The sequence below is a fragment of the Delphinus delphis genome, chromosome 10 (genome assembly GCF_949987515.2).
Source record: "Delphinus delphis chromosome 10, mDelDel1.2, whole genome shotgun sequence".
Lineage (NCBI taxonomy): Eukaryota > Metazoa > Chordata > Mammalia > Artiodactyla > Delphinidae > Delphinus > Delphinus delphis.
Genome location: NC_082692.2, coordinates 62,398,654 through 62,418,736, shown reverse-complemented (window position 1 = coordinate 62,418,736; position 20,083 = coordinate 62,398,654). Strand labels below are relative to the sequence as shown.

Genomic DNA, 20,083 nt, shown 5'->3' with positions numbered 1-20,083 from the left:
GACTGGAACCCTCCTTCTCCCACTGCCGCCTCATCAATAAGGCCTATTCATCATTAAGTCTCGGCTCAAAAATCACCTTCCTCTGTACAGTCGTCCCTGACTCCCCCAGACAGAGTGAGTCCCGCCTTCCTTCAGGATCCTACCACACTTGGGTACCTATCTCTGTGACAGCAATTGTCCCTTGTTCTGTGATTGCCTGGACTTCCACTTCCCCAGTAGACTGCAGGCTCCCGAGAGGCAGGGGCATGTCTTTTCATCCTGTGTGGCCGGTGGCTAGTATAGTGCCTGGTACATGGCAGGCATCTGAGAGACATTTCATACCGAATGGAGACTGTAGCAAAAAAGCAAGAGTCTCTTTGCAGTTAAAAGCCAAATTTCTTCATTGCTTAGCCTACGTCTAAACTTACATTGAAGCCTACATATAATCTTACAAAATTATAGACTATAAAGTCTTTAAAAAGCCAGTCAACTAAAATATCGATTTAGGACTTCCCTGGTGGCACAGTGGTTAAGAATCCACCTGCCAATGCAGGGGACACGGGTTTGATCCCTGGTCCGGGAAGATGCCACATGTCGCGGAGCAACTAAGCCCGTGCGCTGCGATTACTGAGCCTGTGCTCTAGACCCCACGAACCACAACTACTGAAGCCCGCGCGCCTAGAGCCCGTGCTCCGCAACAAGAGAAGCCACCGCAATGAGAAGCCTGTGCACTGCAATGAAGAGTAGCCCCTGCTCGCCGCAACTAGAGAAAGCCCACACGCAGCAACAAAGACCCAATGCAGCCAAAAAAAAAAAAAAAAAAAAAAAAAAAGATATAGGTTGAGCTATATAAAATGATCATTTTTATTGGTCAAATATGGTCAATTAGTCGCAATTTCGTATGGTCCAAACTAACAGATAACTGACTTTTTTTTTTTGACAGCAGCCTTTTAACTGCTGTCTGTCCCCTAAACGTATCTACTTTTGCTAACAAAAAATCAAGGCAGCAATTATCTAGGTTCCTGAACAGCAGAAATTTTATGTTGAAATCACCTGAGGTCCAGTTTTAAAGAAACACTTAAGTCAATAAAATAACCAAAAACCCCACCCTAAACAAAAGCATATTTTTCAAGTTCTTAAGTTTTTACTTTTCTACTTGTAAAAACCATAAAAAGCACCACTGCAGAAAGAACATCATCCATTAGAACATTAATTTTACAAGTACAATTATGTTGCTAATGCTAATAACCGTTACAACACAGAACACAGAGAGCTAGGAAATTACCAACATTCATGTTTAAGCTAGATTTCTAAAAATGGACCCCTGTGGTTCTCAATCCTGTCTGTGTAACATACACAGATTCTGGGGTCCTGAATTTGGAAATGAGATGTCTATTTGAAACATGGTATACTTTCAAAGCCCCATACATGATCCTGATAGAGCCAGGACTGAGAAAAATCAATATGTATTTTATGGATGAAATAGAGAAAAGCTCCTTAAAATTAAAAAAAAGTAATAATAACTGAAGATTAAGCTTACCCTTTCCAAGAGACTCATTTCCTGGAATTCTGGACTAGTGTTAGACAGCCGCTGCAAAGTATGGGTCAAATCATATGTCGTTGAAAAATAAAATCCATCCACACTCAAGACATGGTTTATCATTGCTAGGAAAGTTTTGTTATCTTGTAACTGTAAACAAAGGAGAGCAAATAATCAGTCTATCTTGTACTTGAAAAGGAATCTATCAACATGACAAAAGAGTGAAAATAAAAACCTGAAAGTTCAGCCCTGTTAAATGCCACTGGCTCAAAGACTGGGCAGGATGCTCACCATTTCCCCAGGACCTGGGACAGTTCCTGATATATGGACAATGCTCCACACCATAGGGTATTATATTAACTGATTAGGGAGACCTCCTTTCCCATTGGTATCCTTCACAATTTTTACTTTAAAGGGCAGAAGAGTTACTTTAACACAACATCACCACCTTACGTTATGACCTACTGCGTCCCAGACACTTTACAGAGATTCTCCTTTATCTTCACAGCAACCCCTTGCTAGTTTAGCATTAATTATCCTCATTTGACAGAAGAAAAACATAAATTCATGAGGGGCCCAGTAACAGAGAGTCAATAATGAGAGAACAATACCATCCTCATTCCTAAGAAACTTTACTGGTTTGGGCTAGTTGGGAAGTAAAATGGAATTCTTTACCAAAAAAAAAAAAGCAAAGACTGAAAAGAAAAGTCCAGGAGAGAGAGAAGTGGCCAAGATGGTAGCGTAGGAAGACCCTGAGCTCACCTCCTCCCACAGGTGCACCAAAACTACAACTATTCACAGAACAACTATCTATGAGAGAAACCTGAAGACTAGTGGAACAGATTTTTCACAGCTAAAGATATAAAGAAGAAACCATGATATGGGTAGGAGGGGTGGAGACCTGGTATAGTCAAGACCCACACTCTCAGGTAGGTGACCCACAAATGGGGAGAATAATCACAATTGCTGAGGTTCTCCCCAGTGAGCAAGGGGTCTGAGCTCCACATCAGCTACTGAGGCCAACGATCTTGCACCAAGAAGACAAGCCCCCAGAATGTCTGGCTTTGAAGGCCAGAAGGGTTTGTGTGCAGGAGAGCAGAACAACTGTAGGAAACAGAGACTCCACTCTTAAAGGGCCCATACAAAATCTCACATGCTCCAAGTCCTATAGCATGGAGGCATTTAAAAGGAGTCTAAGTCAGACCCACTTAGTGATCTTTGCGAGCCTCCTGGAGAGGCAGGAGGCAACTGGGACTGCTACTGGGGATGCAGATGTTGGCAGCAGCTGTCTCAGGGAGTTTGTTCTACCACGAGGACACTGGTGCTAGCAAGTGCCCTTTTGGAGTCCTCCTTCTGGCCTACTAGTGCAGGGGCTTACCTGCCCACCGGCAGGCCGGCACCAGTGCCGGGACACCCCAGGGCAAACAACAGAAAAGAACAATGAAACTAAGACCTGTTTTTCTGAAAAGATAAATAGAAATTGATAAACCTTTAGCCAGACTCATTAAGAAAAAAGGACGTAGGGCCTAACTAAAATCAGAAATGAAAGAGGACAAATTACAACCAACACCACAGAAATACAAAGGATCATAAGAGATTATTACAAATAATTGTACACCAATAAAATGGACAACCGAAAAGAAATGGATAAATGTCTAGAAACGTACAATCTCCCAAGACTGAATCGGGGAGAAACAGAAAATATGAACAGATTTATTACCAGTAACGAAATTGAATCAGTAATCAAAAAACTACCAACGAAGTCCAGGATCAGATGGCTTCTCAGGTGAATCTACCAAACGTTGACAGAAGAGTTAACGCCTATCCTTCTCAAACTATTCCAAATAATTGAGGAGGAAGGAATGCTTCCAAACTCATTCCATGAGGCTAGCATTACCCTGATACCAAAAGCAGATAAAGACAATTATAGGTCAACATTACTGATGAACACAAATGCAAAAATCCTCAGCAAAACATTAGCAAACCAAATTCAACAGTACATTTAAAAGATCACACACCATGATCAAGTGGTACTGATCCCAAGAACAGAAGGACAGTTTAATATCCACCAATCAATCAATATGATACACCACACTAACAAACTGAAGAATAAAAATCATATGATCATCTCAATAGATGCAGAAAAAGCTTTTTACAAAATCCAATATCCATTTATGATAAAACCTCTCAACAAAGTGGGTATACAAGGAACATACCTTAACATTATTAATAAAGACCAGGGAATTCCCTGGCGGTCAAGTGGTTAGGACTCCGTGCTCTCCCTGCTGAGGGCCCAGGTTCAATCCCTGGTCGGAGAACTAAAGTCCCACAAACCACGTGACGGGGCCAAAAAAAAAAAAGACCATATATGACAAACCTACAGCCAACATCAAGCTCAACAGTGAAAAGCTGAAAGCATTTCCTCTAAGATCAGGAATAAAACAAGGATGCCCATTCTCACTACTTCTACTCAACATATTATTAGATGTCCTAGCTACAGCAATTAGACAAGAAAAAGAAATCAAAGGAACCCAAATTGAAAAGAAGTAAAATTGTCACTGTTTGCAGATGACATGATACTATAGAAAACCCCAAAGTAAAGATGCCACCAAAAAACTAGTAGAATAGGACTTCCCTGCTGGCGCAGTGGTTAGGAATCTGCCTGCCAATGCCGGGGACACAGGTTCAAGCCCTGGTCCGGGAAGATCCCACGTGCTGTGGAGCAACTAAGCCCACACGCCACAACTACTGAGCCTGCGCTCTAGAGCCTGCAAGCCACAACTACTGAGCCCACGTGCCACAACTACTAAAGCTCGCATGTCTAAAGCCCACGTTCCGCACAAGAGAAGCCACTCCAATGAGAAGCCTGCACACCACAACAGAGAGTAGCCCACACTTGCCGCAACTAGAGAAAGCCCACATGCAGCAACGAAGACCCAATGCAGCCAAAAATAAAATAAATAAATTTTAAAAATACAGAAGTCTGTTGCATTTCTATGCAGTAACAATGAACTAACAGGAAGAGAAATTGAGAAGACAATCCCATTTACAACTGCATGAAAAAGAATAAAATACCTAGGAATAAATCTAACCAAGGCGGTAAAAGACCTCTCATTAGAAAACTGTAAGACACTGACAAGAAAACCATAATTCAAAAGGATACACGCACCCCAATGTTCACTGCAGCACTATTTACAATAGCCAGGACATGGAAACAACCTAAACGTCCAACGGTAGACGAATGGATAAAGAAGATGTGGTACATATATACAATGGAATATTAGTCAGCCATAAAAAGGAATGAAATTGGGTCATTTGTAGAGATGTGGATGGACCTAGAGTCTGTCATAGAGAGTGAAGTAAGCCACAAAGAGAAAAACAAGTACCGTATATTAACGCATGTATGTGGAATCCAGAAAAATGGTACAGATAAACCTATTTGTAGGGCAGGATTAGAGATGTAAACATAGAGAACAGACATGTGGACACGGGCAGCAGGGGGGAGAGGAGGGTGGGACGAACTGGGAGATTAGGTATGACATAAATACACTACCATGTGTAAAATAGCTAGCTAGTGGGAACCTGCTGTATAGCACAGGGAGCTCAGCTCAGTGCTCTGTGATGACCTAGATGGGTGGGATAGGGGCGGGTGGTGGGAGTGAGGTCCAAGAGGGAGGGGATATAGGTATAGCTGACTCACTTCATTGTACCGCAGAAACTAATACAACATTGTAAAGCAATTTTACTCCAATAAAAAAAATTTAAAAAGAGGAAAAAAATGATACAAACAGACCCATAGACAGAGAACAAACTGGTGGTTGCCAGTGGGGAGGGAGGGGTAGGAAGGATGAATGAAATAGGTAAGGCAGATTAAGAGATACTAACTTCCATTTATAAAATAAGTAAGTCATGGGGATATAATATGCAACATACAGAATACAGTCAATAATATTTTAGTAACTTTGTATGGTGACAGATGGTAACTTGACTTCTCATGGTGATCATTTTAAAATGCATAAAAATACTGAATTACCATGTTGTACACCTGAAACTAATATAATATTGTAAGTCAATTATACTTCAATAAGCAATAAAGGAAGATCCAGTAAAAGCAGTATATCTATTTATTTTCTGATAATCATTTTAGCTGGCTTTCCCAATGAATACCAAGATTGACATTTGTTTTTATCCTTGTTTCAAAAAATATTTTTTAATGTTTGTTACCGTTTAATGTTTAGCAGATGATTAACATGTTAATTCATGTTACGAATCTACATACAAAATTTTTAATTTGGCCTCACCATTTTTGTAAAAAAACAAAAGGTATAAGTAAGCAAAGCATATACAGCAAGGAATGCTAAAATTAGTTACATAGCCTGAAAACAAACTATAGCAATAAAGAAGAAACTGTTCAAGTAAATATTACTAGGCTATTAAATGAAAACAACCATTTTTATTGCCTTAAATTATCATGTCTCATAGAGAATTAATTTATTAATATATTGATAGATATATATACAGTAAGAAAGAAATTTTAAGTTTAAAGTATAAAAACCATACTCTACAGCTTTACTTAGTCAATAAGACAATAGTGCTAGGACTGATTTTTTTTTTAATGTTTATCATAGGTAGGATACATATTTTAGAATAATTAGCTTTCTTTTAAAAACAAACTTTGTAATCCTGGGAATAAAAATACAGCTTAAAATTTTTAAAAAGCAAATACTATAAATAAAGTACATTTAGAAAACAAGTACTCAACAGATGTAAATCTCTAAACATAATGTTGACTTAAAAAAGTAATTTTCAAAAACTAGAACAGGGTTAATGCCATTCATGTAAGTTTTAAAATATACTGCAAGCAAAAACAGATATTGTTTGAATATGAATACAGGCAATCTTCACTTTGCATGATAGGGTGGGACTATAAAAATGACGATGTTATCTTAATCTTAATAATCTTAAACTATCTTAATAATCAATAGGAAAGTTAGGATCATTTCATGACTTAAAATTTTTTTAATCAACACATTAAAAACTCTCCTACTGTAAGTTATAAATGTATAGGGAAATGAAAAAATAGTAAAACGTTGTTTAGTATACTGTCATTTGAAACACTGATAATTAAAAGTATTTTACTTCTGGTCAAAATTTATCAAGAGTAGCCTGAACAGTGCTTGCATTCTTCTCATCATGTAACTTATGATACCATCTTTTCTACACCCTGATGAACTGTCGTACATCTAAGCCTGAACTAGCTTCTAACACTTAATCCTTCGTACTATTAACATCATGAAACACTTCTGTGAGTTCCTTTAACGTGAAGTTTGTTACCGGCATCACTTGCTCTGGGACATGTTCAACCTTTTCATCACAACCACTTGACCATTCATGTCGATAACATCACCTTCACTGAGACCTCTGGCTGCGTATCCAGAGTCTCTTATTCCCACCATCAGCTATTTCTTCTATACTCTATTCATGTTCAGTTTGAATTTCACTTCTAGAGTCGTCATTTTTTGTTTCATTGCACTTTCATCTTTGGTGAGCTAATTCTTTAGTCAATATATCATGGTAACTGAAATTTAAACTGTGTTGTCGGGAACTGGTGTTAACTAAACTGTGGTAACTGAAATCCATGCATATAGGAACTGTGCAAAAAGAGGACTGCTTGAACGTGTACACATGCACACACACTTATATTCCCATGTGGCAAAACTGAAGAAAGCTTTCTCCCTAGGGAAAGAGGGAATGAAACGGGATGAGTGGAACTTCAAAGATAATTTTTTTTTTTTAGTAATATATAGGAGCATCCCTTTTATTTTTATCTCTTTTAACATCTTTATTGGAGTATAACTGCTTTCAATGGTGGAAAGACATTTAATATTTTATTTCTTCACAAAAATGATATGAAGTTAAATCTACGTGTTGACTACACGTGCATTTTCAGTCTGTCCTTTTCTCTCGTATGAAATTTCATATCTAAGAATTGAGTCAGTTAAAAAAAACCCAAGTGCAATAAAATATATGAACAGTTTTTTAAAAAAATACACTTTAGGGCTAGGTATGTAGAGTGACCATGCTCTATGCATTGTCTAAATAATTAGGTTTAAAAGAAATCCATCAAACATTCTTTGTGTTCCACCTCCCTTCCCCATCCACCCCACGGGACTTCTTTGGATTTTGCAATTAGTAAGTGCTTCCAGTTCTTACCTGAATATCAGTTAAGTGCAACATTGTCTTCTTATAAGAAAGGACATCAAAATCTATTGCTTTCCAGATTACATGATTGAAAAATTCACCTATTTTTTTCTTTTTGGTAATGACAATTAGATAATTACCTGCAAAAAAGCAGAGCCAAGTACACATAAATAGAAATAAGGCAACTGTAAAGCCAGAAATAGCAGTCCTTATTCTTTAAAGGCAAGAGTTACGGGAATTCCCTGGCAGTCCAGTGGTTAGGACTCCGCGCTTTCACTGCCGAGGGTGCAAGTTTGATCTCGGGTCACGGAACTAAGGTCCTGCAAGCCTTGAGGCGCAGCCAAAATAAATAAAGGCGAGAGCTGTGCTAAATAGATAAAGGACCCATACTTTTTGAAAAGCAATCTTATAATTTATGAATAGAAAGACCAGCATATTATTTAGACAAATTTTTACTGAAAGATCAAATTTTTTCTCAGAAAGATAAAAGTAAAAGCTTTTGGTAACCAGAGCAGTGATCCTAGCAGATGGAAAGTACAGACAGAAAACGCTTCTCTCTCACTCTCCTGTCATCCCCAAAGCATACGGGCCTCTGCTAATGCATTTCCCGATGTGTAGCTTAAAGCATCATAGGTCATAATATCTGGCCACTGCAGATATCTACACCTCCCATGTCCTTCATGTCATTCTAAATGGTAGAGAAATGTGCTGGGGCAGTATAACTAACTGGCTACTGCAACATTCCGAAGATGAGTGGTCAGGAATCAAGAAGCGATCCCAGCACCATGCATTAATACACCAACCCTGATCCTGGCCACCTCCTCCTCCCACAAATAAACCAGGGTAAGCCTTTACCACTAGATTAATTATTCACATCTGTTCAAGGCTCTAACCACAAGTGCCCTCCCTGAAAGTTTTCCTATGTACATCTCTCTCCTAGAACTTGTTACATTGTTCTGCAGTAATTTACTATTTAAATGCCTCTCTCACTCAACTGTAAGCTACAGGACAAAAGGGACTTGCATCTTTTATAAATAACATCCAGCACTGTGCCTGATACGATAGGAACTTTTCAAAAGTTCAATGAAATAAAATTTAGATTAAAAACCATCACTTTCCTAATAACACAGAGCCACGGAGTTGAAGGTTTAGAATACTCTGGTCCAGGACTTCCCTGGTGGCACAGTGGTGAAGAATCCGCCTGCCAATGCAGAGGATATGGGTTCGAGCCCTGATCCGGGAAGATCCCACATGCCGTGGAGCAACTAAGCCCGTGTGCCACATCTACTGAATCTGTGCTCTGGAGCCCACGAGCCCCAACTACTGAAGCCCGTGTGCCTAGAGCCCGTGCTCTGCAACAAGAGAAGCCACCGCAATGAGAAGCCTGTGCACCACAATGAAGAGTAGCCCCCGCTCGTCGCAACTAGAGAAAGCACGCGCATAGCAACCAAGACCCAACACAGCCAAAAATAAATAAATTAATTAATTAATTAAAAAAAAATAGAACCTCAGGCTTACAAATTTAACCACTTGCTATTTGGGGTATAAATTAATGACAAACACCTACAGATTTATTGCCTAAAGCAAGATATAAAGTGTGCCTTCATCTTATACTCTAATAGCATCGATTTAATTACCTTCTTGTCCATCTTAGCTCATTTTTCTTACCTGCCACCAGATGAATTGTGCCCAGTATACCAAATATTGGTCTTGTGACAGCTGAAGGAGGAATATCTTTCTTGACTTTAAGGAAGAAAGTAAAGAAAAATCACTTAGAAAAAGCTCACCAACTGAAAGAGAAATGTAGTTTCATTTCAATGGTTACTTCAATATGCACGCTTTGTTCTAAGAAAACAATATTCCTTCATTAGTGTTAGACCTCCACTTTGGCAGAATATAAAACAAAGATGTCCATGTTACATATAAAGGTCTCTGCCTGTCTAGAATATGGTGCCAAAAGTAACATGCTTCAGCAACCTCACGACGTAAATTAAGGGTTATTTCCAATGCCAATTTTCAACCAAATTTATTCAATCTCTTGTCAGAAACCAAATCTTTACCCCTTTAAGAGAATTAGAAAGTAAATGGAAGTTGAAACAAGATTTTAATCTCAACATGCAACAAATGGAATGCAAAAAAAAGACTCGCCTAATTCCCTAATAAGAATGTGAGACATGGAGGCCAAGATTCAAGAGGGGAGGAGGAAGGAAAAGCCTCCTGTTCACGTCTAAAAGAAACTGATACAGGTATCCAGGGAGGCAATACCATTAGCTGCGATTTTATCAATAATGCCGTTATTAATAAAGACTACCTTACATTACAAGGTTCATTTCACAGTTGTTAAACTTTAAGCCAATGTGTTTCACAAAACATATTTTGTACAACTCTAGTTTAGGGAATAATGCCCAAAAAGGGGGGAGGTAGGGTCTCCCAGTCAAAGAAACTTATTTTGCTATATCCATACTAACTCTACTCCTTCTCCCAGAGTCACAATGCACAGTAGGAAATTAAAGGCTCTGAGAAGGCCTACAGTAAACGAAAGCTGTTCCACTGTTTAATTCAAAGTTTTCCAAACCTATGTGGCTATAAAATTTTTCTTTCAGTCACAGTTTAATTATCAGCCTGGGACCCATTTTGAAACACTGCTGTAAACTCCAGTCCTGTTTCTTAAAGGCAGCCCTGTTTTTCTAAATAAACTAATTCTGAATAAGGTCTAAAATTCACTTGTTTCTCTCAATAATTCAATTTACTTAGCAATACTATGCCATAATTAATTACCATGAAAAATGGAAATACCAGTGCAGTTTAAAGCTCAGAGAAGATTCTGAATATACTGAGATCATTGATAAACATAAATGTACTACTGATACAGCTGTAAGTTACATTAACTGGAGCGTAACAGCAATAACACTATGATAATTCCTAAGACTATGTTGGTTTTTCAGGGAAGAAAAAAAATTCCTCTTTCGGTGGCAATGGTTTGTATTCCCAATGGTAAAAGGAAACTACCAGAGAAACTGTGATCGACAGCCCCTCATCATCACTAGCTTCAGGTCAAAGTATCTCTTCATGTGTCTACCAATGACTGTTCGGTTATCATTTTTACATCCAAACTATTCAAAACCTTTAGCTTTGTCCACTCAAATGGGTCTGCATTCTCTACTTACAAATAAAATGTCACTGAAAGGACAAAAAATAATTGAAAATACATCCATACTAAAGCTTTTATGAGACACTAGGTGGTAGGGAATTCTCTGGTGGTCCAGTGGTTAGGACTCCGAGCTTCCACTGCCGGAGGCACGGGATGGATCCCTGGTCGGGGAACTAAGATCCTCGTGGCAAGGCCCACCACCCCCAGCCCGTCTCCCCTCCAAAAAAATAAAAAAGACACTGGGTTGAATCAATATGTTATAAAGAAGTAGTGGGACTAAACTTCAGAAGTACACTAAGGGTGGTCAACATCAGCCAGCTATTCTGAGAGCGCAGTTACCAAGCAACAGTCACAGGAAATGCCAAATTATCAAGCTAAAACAGCTCTTACTTTATTTGGTCAAAGGAAAAGCTTACCGGAAAAAGCAGACAACCAAGGAAATGGAGATTTATAGTCCTACCTTTCTTACACTTTAGTATCCTATGCAAAATATTTTCATGTTTCACTTAATCCGTTCAAAGGATATTTACCATTTACCGAATGCCTACTCTATGGTTACTCAAATACTGCCCTTCAGAAAAAAATTAATACAGAACACTATCTAGAGGTAAATTTTTAAACATGAAATTCTAAATGTGGTATCACATGATACATTAATTCGTTACCAAAATTACTTCACATTAATCTAGTCAGAAATCAGTGTTCCACACAATTGAAAAACAAGTTGCTTTTCACACCCCAGAGAAGCAAAGCTAAATTATAACTGGATTGATAGATAAGATAGATAGATAAAGCTTAGGAAAATCATTCTGCCTAAAACACAAGTTTTACCCAGTGATGTATATATTATTTTTCATTTATTAAATTATCCTCATAGTCATGAATATTTTCGAAACCAAATCAGCTGTTAACATTCCACACACTTAATGCTAAAACAACTTTCTCACACTCAAATAATTCAAATCTTACAGCTAGAAAGGAACCTAACATACCAACAAAACCAATCCTGTTACGGTACTGATAAGGGAACAAATAAAGAAAGTTTTTAAATCCTTATGAATAGTAAAATGCTACCTAAAATTTTCAAGATCATTTCTCCTTTTCATGAAAAGGAAAAAGTATAAAATTAATGCATAAAAATCAAATGAGGTAGCAAGAATTAAAATTTTCTAAGAAGACACTCAGATATCCACACACTCACATGGATCTCATTAATTTAACTATTGCAACTTAAGTGTAAAATCTTTCTAGACACTTCTAAATCTGGCCATGAAATACCTGAGAGTGTAACTTCTGTGGACACACGGTCGATGATAAGTACATCATCTGTTCCATCATCACAAGCTTCCACATAAAATTTTTCAGGTGTGATATGCCTAAGAAGAAATTTAAAACCATAAATAACGAAGTGAAATGAAGACTTCCAAAAAAACCTGTTATAACAATTGAACAGTGTTTAAATTTGACATCATTGGGCTTCCCTGGTGGCGCACTGGTTGAGAGTCCGCCTGACGATGCAGGGGACACGGATTCGTGCCCCGGTCCAGGAGAACCCTACATGCCGCGGAGCGGCTGGGCCCGTGAGCCATGGCCGCTGAGCCTGCGCGTCCGGAGCCTGTGCTCCGCAACGGGAGAGGTCACAACAGTGAATAGATAAAGCTATTATGCTGTCCTTATGTGTTCACTGCAACTCTTTTCACCTAATTTAATGCTGATAAGGTTTTAATTCGCTGTAAAACTACCACTCTGACTTACGTAAGAAAATCATACTAAAATCTAATTTATACTCAACATGGTGCAGAAGGCAATGTAGCTCAGTAGTCAGGAGCACATTCTATGTAACCAGACTGTGCTGTGTGAACTTGGGCACGTTACTCCTCCCCTGTGTTCCTCAGTTCCCTTATCCATAAAATAAGGATAATACCAGACTCATTAAATTGCATTGTTGTGAGGATAAAATGAGATACTCTTTGATAAGCACTTAGAACACTTGACACATAGTAACCAAGATTTAAGTATTAGCTAAAAACACTAAGAAACACATTTCCAGGAAATTGTTTAAAATAAACTACTTTAACATTTTTGTATTTTGTTTGAATGCCACTGATGTGTTCTTGAAAAAAAAACCTCATCCTGCAAAGTAAAAAATAAAGGGGGTACAATTAGCAGAGTACTCAGAATTTATGCAACTTTGTAACCTGAGTCCAACAAAAATTAACAGTTGGCTCCTCACGAGGTACAACGGATAACTCCAGGCAAGCAATTCAGCATGGCTGGGGACTGCCTCAGGAAATGACAATCAACAAAAACTAAATAAAGTTAAAATAAAGATTTGCAGGCACTAAAAAAATGGAGACTGAGGCTGTTGTTAAGGTGGGCACAGGAGTAAGTACAGGTATCTGCCGGGGATTGGTTCCAGATACCAAAATCTGTGGATGCTCAAGTCCCTCATATTAAATGGTGCAGTACAGTCAGCCCTCTGCAACCGTGGATTCAACCAAGTTGGAACCTGCAGGTACGGAACCGGCAGGTATGGAGGGCCTCCAGGAGCTGACCAGAGCTGGGGGGAGAACTAGCTTGTTCGTTTTTCCAGGGACTAATCTCTGCTGTTCTTAAACCACACTTAAAAGAACATCTGTCTGTGCAGCAGCCAATCTGAGGGCTTTTTCCTTTCCTTTTAAATTCTACTCCCTCTATTCTACTCTTCTTGCCAATGAAAAATCTTACATAATAAACCCACACACCATCACTGACATCACTTCTTTTTTTTTTTTTTTCCCCCCGATATGTGGGCCTCTCACTGTTGTGGCCTCTCCCGTTGCGGAGCACATGCTCCGGATGCGCAGGCTCAGCGGCCAAGGCTCATGGGCCCAGCCGCTCCGCGGCATGTGGGATCTTCCCGGACCGGGGCACGAACCCGTATCCCCTGCATCGGCAGGCGGACTCTCAACCACTGCGCCACCAGGGAAGCCCCATCATTTCTTACTTACTGACCATGTATAAGCTATTTGGTGTTACAGAAACAAGTCCTGTAGCAGAACAAACTATACTGACCATTTTTGACTTGTAAGTTTTTGAGGAATAATCAACCCTTAATTATCCAAATATAACTTACATCCTTTTATGGTTCATCTATAACTAACTTCTTAATATTTCCTCCATGGGGTGGGAATGGGGTATGCCAAGGAAATGAAAGTCAATTTTAATACAAAATAAGAAATGCAACAAAGGAAACAAATCTGCTTCAAATATGGCAGTCTTCAATTCAAACTAAATATATGTTCCTTTTTATTCCTGAATAGTAGTCCACTGTATGGATATATCACAGTTTGTTTATTCATTCACTTGCTGATGGACATTTGTGCCATTTCCAGTTTAGGATATTATGAATAAAGCTTCTATGAACATTCTAGTACAAGTCTTAAGGCAGACATATGCATCATTTCTCTTGGATGACTACTTAGAAGTGGAATGGCTGGGTCATATCGTAGTTGTATGTATAACTTGCACAAAGAAGGGAAAACGGGAGTAATTACAGACAAGGAAACTTTTAAGGGTAATGACTGTATTCATTTGATACTGGTGATGGTTTCACAGGTGTAAAATATATCAAAATGTATCAAAGCGCATGCTTTAGATATGTGCAGTTTATTATATGTCAACTATGCTTCAATAAACCTATAAAAAGAAAGCAAAGTGAGAGGTCCTGAAACAAACTAAAGGAAGTATAAAAAAACTTCCAGACAATCTAGTCATAGGATAGTTACCTCCAGTCTCAAATCATTAAAAAAAAAAAAATCCAACACATCAGTCCATACCTGCAGAAGATGTTTTGTGCAAGGGTAAGTTGCACTCCAGGAGTAAGTCAATAAATTTATTGAAAAGCTACCATGTGCTAAGCATTACACAAGTACTAGGGACAAGGAGGTAGGTGATAAATAAAAAAACAAGTACCAAATAGAAACAAAAAGTTTAAACAAAAAGTAGACCTGAAAAACAAGACTTCTTTATAAAAGCCTTTGGAAAAAATTCTGTCTCTAAATCAGAGGGCATTTTATAAGCCTCACTCTTTAGAATCCCTCCACACCCTAACAACCCCCAATCTTTTAAATGCTGTTTAAATGCCTGTGCATCAGATGTCCCACTGCATTTCCAGGTCTTAAAAAGGCTCAGGATCTGAAAGAGTCATGTGAAATACTTTCCTACAATGGGAAATGCTTTCCTACAATGAAGATTTCAATCATGAGAAGGATGTGACAAGTTGTTGGTAGTTCCTGAGACGTTGAGGTCACGTGCAGGGACAGGAGAGTGGCCTCAGGCTAACAGCCAGCAAGAAAACAGGGACCTTAGTCCAACAACCACAAGAAAATGGATTTGGTCAACACCCTGAATGAGCTGGATTCTTCCTCAGAGCCTCCACTATGAAACGTGATTTTAGCCCAGTGAGATTCATATTGGACTTCTGAACGACAGTAACTAAGAGATAATACATTTGTATTGTTTAAAGTTTCTAAGCTTATGGTAATTTGGTACAGCAGCAATAGAAAACTACTACAGTGATCAAATCCCTCCTGGAATGAAATAATCTCCACATTAACCCCTGGCCAAAACACAAAAACACTTTATCTTCCTGGAACAAAACAAAGAGATGTTTCCTTCAATTGAGTTTGATACCTGGTGTGTGAGTTTCTAAGTGATAAAACATTTTAAAAACCATTTTTAATGGAGTGTCTTTAATTTATATTTTATTAAACCAAGGTTTTTTCCTTATGTCTTAACCTAAGTATAAGTCAATGTTTTCCTGACTGACTAGGATCTTGAACACATCAATTTCTGGGCCATCCTACCAAAAGATGATGCCTTCAAATTCTAGTAACACAGTATGGTGAAAAAGTTACAGGTTTTAAGCTCTTACAAACCTGGTTTGAATTCCAACTCCATGCTTACTTGTCATGAGTCCCTGAACAAATCACTGAACTTCCCAGCTCAGCTTTCTCTCTATTAAAAAAGTGGTAAGTGATCGGTGAGGGTAAATGAGAGAATATGTGTGACACGCCTGGCACTAAGAAGAGACTCCACGAAATGGTGGCATCATTTTTTTTTTTTTACTAAATGACCTCAGACCACTGAGCTTTAGTTTTCTCTTCTGCTGTCTCAGTCTCTTGACAAAGCCATCACCACTGCTCCTACTCAGCTGCTTTAGTTTTACATTTGAGACAAAGGCTGATGAATGCTACACAGTTCTGACCACGAGTGAAGTCCCTGGGTTTTATTATATCCATCTTCTTCATATTGCTCAGGGCCCTAAGCTCTTCTAAATTCACAGCTGTATTTGGGGGGGGGGGGGGGGGGAAGCTACCACAGTTTACTTCACACAAATGGTGTTACTTCTTTAATAACTAACGTTATTCTTAATATAAGAGATGATTATCAACATACAATCTCAGAAATCAAATTCTTCCACTTTTTCAATACAGTGGACAAAAACACAAAGCTTGCATCTAAATGAACAGCCAGTAGAGAAATGCATACTGTGTTCCCTCAATAGCTCCACCCTCTTATACTTTGACTTCTTTTATCTATATACAGTAGGCCCTCCTTATCCATGGGTTCCACAAGGGTGGATTCAACCAACAGTGGATTGAAAATACTCAAGAAAAAAAAATTCCAGAAAGTTCCAAAAAAGCAAAACTAGAATTTGCTGAACACCAGCAACTATTTGCATAACATTTACATTGTATTTGCAACTATTTACATAACATTTACATTGTATTAGGTATTATAATATAGAGATGATTTCAAATATACAGGAGGATGTACATAGGTTATATGTAAACACTACGCCACTTATATACGGAACTTGAGCATCCTTGAATTTTGGTAACTGACAGGGCCCTAAAACCAATGTATTTAAGCTTCTCACCTGCAAAACTTCTACCATAAAAATAAATTATTTGAATGAAGTCAATGAATTAAAAAAAAATCATACTTGTTTCCAGATACAAGTTTTGGTGTGTTACCTAACAGATACCTTTTAGTCAGTGAAATTTATTATAAAATCAAATATTTATAGGAGCAGAAAAATCTCCTATTAAAATTTTAATATGTATAATTATGTAAAATATATATATAAATACACAAATAAATATATTTCAAAATATACATGGAACAAAAAGTATCCCTAATATAAGCAATTAAAAAATTTTTCCCAACTTGACATTTAAACTTAAAACTGATCTGGAAGGGTGTGGAACACTGAAAAAATACATACATCTTGGGGACTTCCCTGGCTGCGCAGTGGTTAAGCATACACCTGCCAATGCAGGGGACACAGGTTCGAGCCCTGGTCTGGGAAGATCCCACATGCCGCGGAGCAACTAAGCCCATGAGCCATAATGACTGAGCCCGCACACCTAGAGCTCGTGCTCCACGACAAGAAGCCACCGCAATGAGAAGCCAATGCACCACAACGAAGAGTAGCCCCTGCCCGCCACAACTAGAGAAAGCCCACACACTGCAATGAAGACCCAATGCAGCTGCAAATCAACTTATTTTTTTTAATATATATATACATCTTGAATTAAGACTTTAAATCATATACAAAAAATATACAGCCACAGAAATAGGCCTTTACTAATTGTTACATTCCTAATAATCGCAGTCAAAGTTAATAACCTCACTATGTGTTCAAAATCCTTAAAATTACAAAGTCAGAAATGAAAATTTCTTTTATATGAAGGTGAAATATACTATATATAACACTTCCAGTCTGGCTAGGTACATGTGAAATGAGAAGATCAACAAATTAGCTTCTCAATCGAAGTAGAATGAAATGAATTTCCAAGAGTGAAAACCCTCCAGAGAAAAAGCCTTGATATTCTTTCAGAAGATGGAATCTGGGTACTACCAAGAGGTGGGTGCAGGCTGTAGGGCAGATACTAGTCATTCAAATGCAGGTCTGGAAGAAGAAAAGTGCTTGGAAATGGGCTAATTAAGTTACTACAGAATCTAACTGCCTATGGGGTGAGAGCCAACAAAGTAAGCAGACTCCAGCTGTAGAGTGCTGAAAAGCCTCAAGAACTAAGAACTTGGGTAGGGGATGAGGTGGGGCAGTGAGATTAACTGCAGGGTTGGGGGTAAGAGTAAGGTGGTTCAAAGTCTGTGTAAGGAACAATCAGATCCCTACCCAAACCTAGAGTCCAGGTACCTCCCTAACCATATGATTTAATGCTTAGAGCAGTTCAACAAGAGAAGACCTGAACTCCAGAAACCAGGCACAGCTGAGGACCACAGTGAGTCAAGTAAAGTCTGGAGACACAGAGAAGGTCTGCTTACAGATTGGGAAAATCATCCACCCTCTTCCTCTGGCAGGTTCCCAGAAGGCTAAAAGCCAAGCATCCCACTCCCCCAACTCCCGAAAGAGCTATGAATACTGTCTCTGAAGAAACTTACTGGCCCAAAAGAAAAGACCTGCAAATGCTGATATTTAGGGCACCTCCCCCAAAGAAACAGTTGAGTTCCTGCACAATCACTCTAGTGAAGGCCACCAATTGACAAATCCTGACCCACAAACAGACCCTTCCAATCCATTTTTTAGTGCCTCATTCTTAAACATGAAATGACAACCAAGGATCACCAGATATTTGAGCTAAGCTTCCATCACAGAAGACACAGAACAAAACAAAGAGAAAAATAACTTTGGGTAAACAAACTATGCTGAGAACAGAATAAAACTTCAAAACACATTTATAACTGGTAGCCTGAGAGAGAAGACATTGCATTCATGAAACAAAAATACCAAAAAGAAGGGGGGGGGGGAGAAGGAGATTCAGCAAGCAAGAATATGTTTTTGGACTGACGGCAGAAATAATAATTTGAATATTCAGTAGAAGGACTGGAAAATAAAACTGAAGAACTCTCCTTGAGAACAGAATAAAAAGATAAGAGCTGTAAAACAGAAAAGCATAGGAAGGAAGAAAGGGGGAGATGGAAAGAGACAGGAGGGGGAGAGAAGACAGGAAGAAAGAGAGGGGCACAATCCAGGATGTTCAACATCCACTTAGCAGGAATTCCAGGAGAGTACACAAGAAAACAATTTATCAAATAGTGCAAAAACGAAGAAGAAACCTCAAGCCAAAGGACAAGTTTCCAGATGTAAAAGGCCCACCAAATATATGAAACACACACACACACACACACACACACAGAGGCACATTAAGTGTAAAACTCAAAATACCATAGAGATACAATCCTAAAGTTTCCAGAAAAAAAAAAAACTAAGAGAAAGAAGTGCTGAAATATTCAACAGCCACACTATTGGATTATTCAACAGCAACACATTGGACTATTCAACAGCAAGGTCTTTAAAATTCTGAAGGATAATAATTTCTGAGAATTCTCTACTTAGTCACACTAACAAATAAACGTGAGGACAGAATGAAAGCATTTTCAGATGTGCAATATCTCAAAAGATACTTCTCTTTCACTCTTTCTTGGAAAGAAGGAAAAGCTGTTTCATCGACATGGAGTAAATCAAGAGTTAGACTTGGAATCCAAAACAGGAGAGAGGTAAAAGAAATTCTCATGATGATGGTAAAGGGAAGTTCCAGGACAATGCAACAGGCCTAAAGAACAGCCAGTCCAGATTAAAGCAGAGGGGATAGGGCTCCTGGAGGTAAGCCTCACAGAAGAAGATGAATTGACAGTTACCATCAGCAGACGAGTTTTACTGCTGTCCCAGAGACTGAAGATTAATTAGCAACAGGTACATTAAAGAAAAGTCAAGCAAACTTTTTAATTCAAGGAAAAACAAAGCATTTTTATAAGGAAATGTAACTATAATACATTACTGACTTCCTTTGAGTCATACCTACACAACCATAATAATGTGAACACTGAATATCTTAATATAACCACACTGAGAGGAGAGGAAAGGAAGAGAGGTATGAAAGCTAAATTCTCATCTTCTGAAGTAAAAAGTCATCATATGACTGAAACTGAAAAACAAATCAGGAAATAGCAGTATAAGCATGTTGTTTAGAAGTGTAAAGCAAAATACCAGAAGAAACTGCTTAAAAACATGAAAATACTGGGACTTCCCTGATGATCCAGTGGGTAAGACTCCACGCTCCCAATGCAGGGGGCCCGGGTTCAATCACTTGTCAGGGAACTATATCCCGCATGCTGCAACGAAGAGTTCACATGCCACAACT

At 38.6% G+C, this 20,083-nt stretch overlaps 1 protein-coding gene across 1 annotated transcript in view; it reads right to left on the bottom strand.

Moving 5' to 3' along the window:
• The window catches only part of SACM1L (SAC1 like phosphatidylinositide phosphatase), a 66,387-nt gene that overhangs the window by 37,354 nt on the left and 8,950 nt on the right, over positions 1-20,083 (bottom strand). Inside the window, exons 2-5 of the mRNA XM_060022333.1 lie at positions 12,150-12,247; positions 9,389-9,463; positions 7,733-7,860; positions 1,520-1,669 (exon numbers count right to left, since the gene is read on the bottom strand). Coding sequence (XP_059878316.1) covers positions 1,520-1,669; positions 7,733-7,860; positions 9,389-9,463; positions 12,150-12,247 — 451 coding nt within the window. The remainder of the gene's footprint in view (positions 1-1,519; positions 1,670-7,732; positions 7,861-9,388; positions 9,464-12,149; positions 12,248-20,083) is intronic.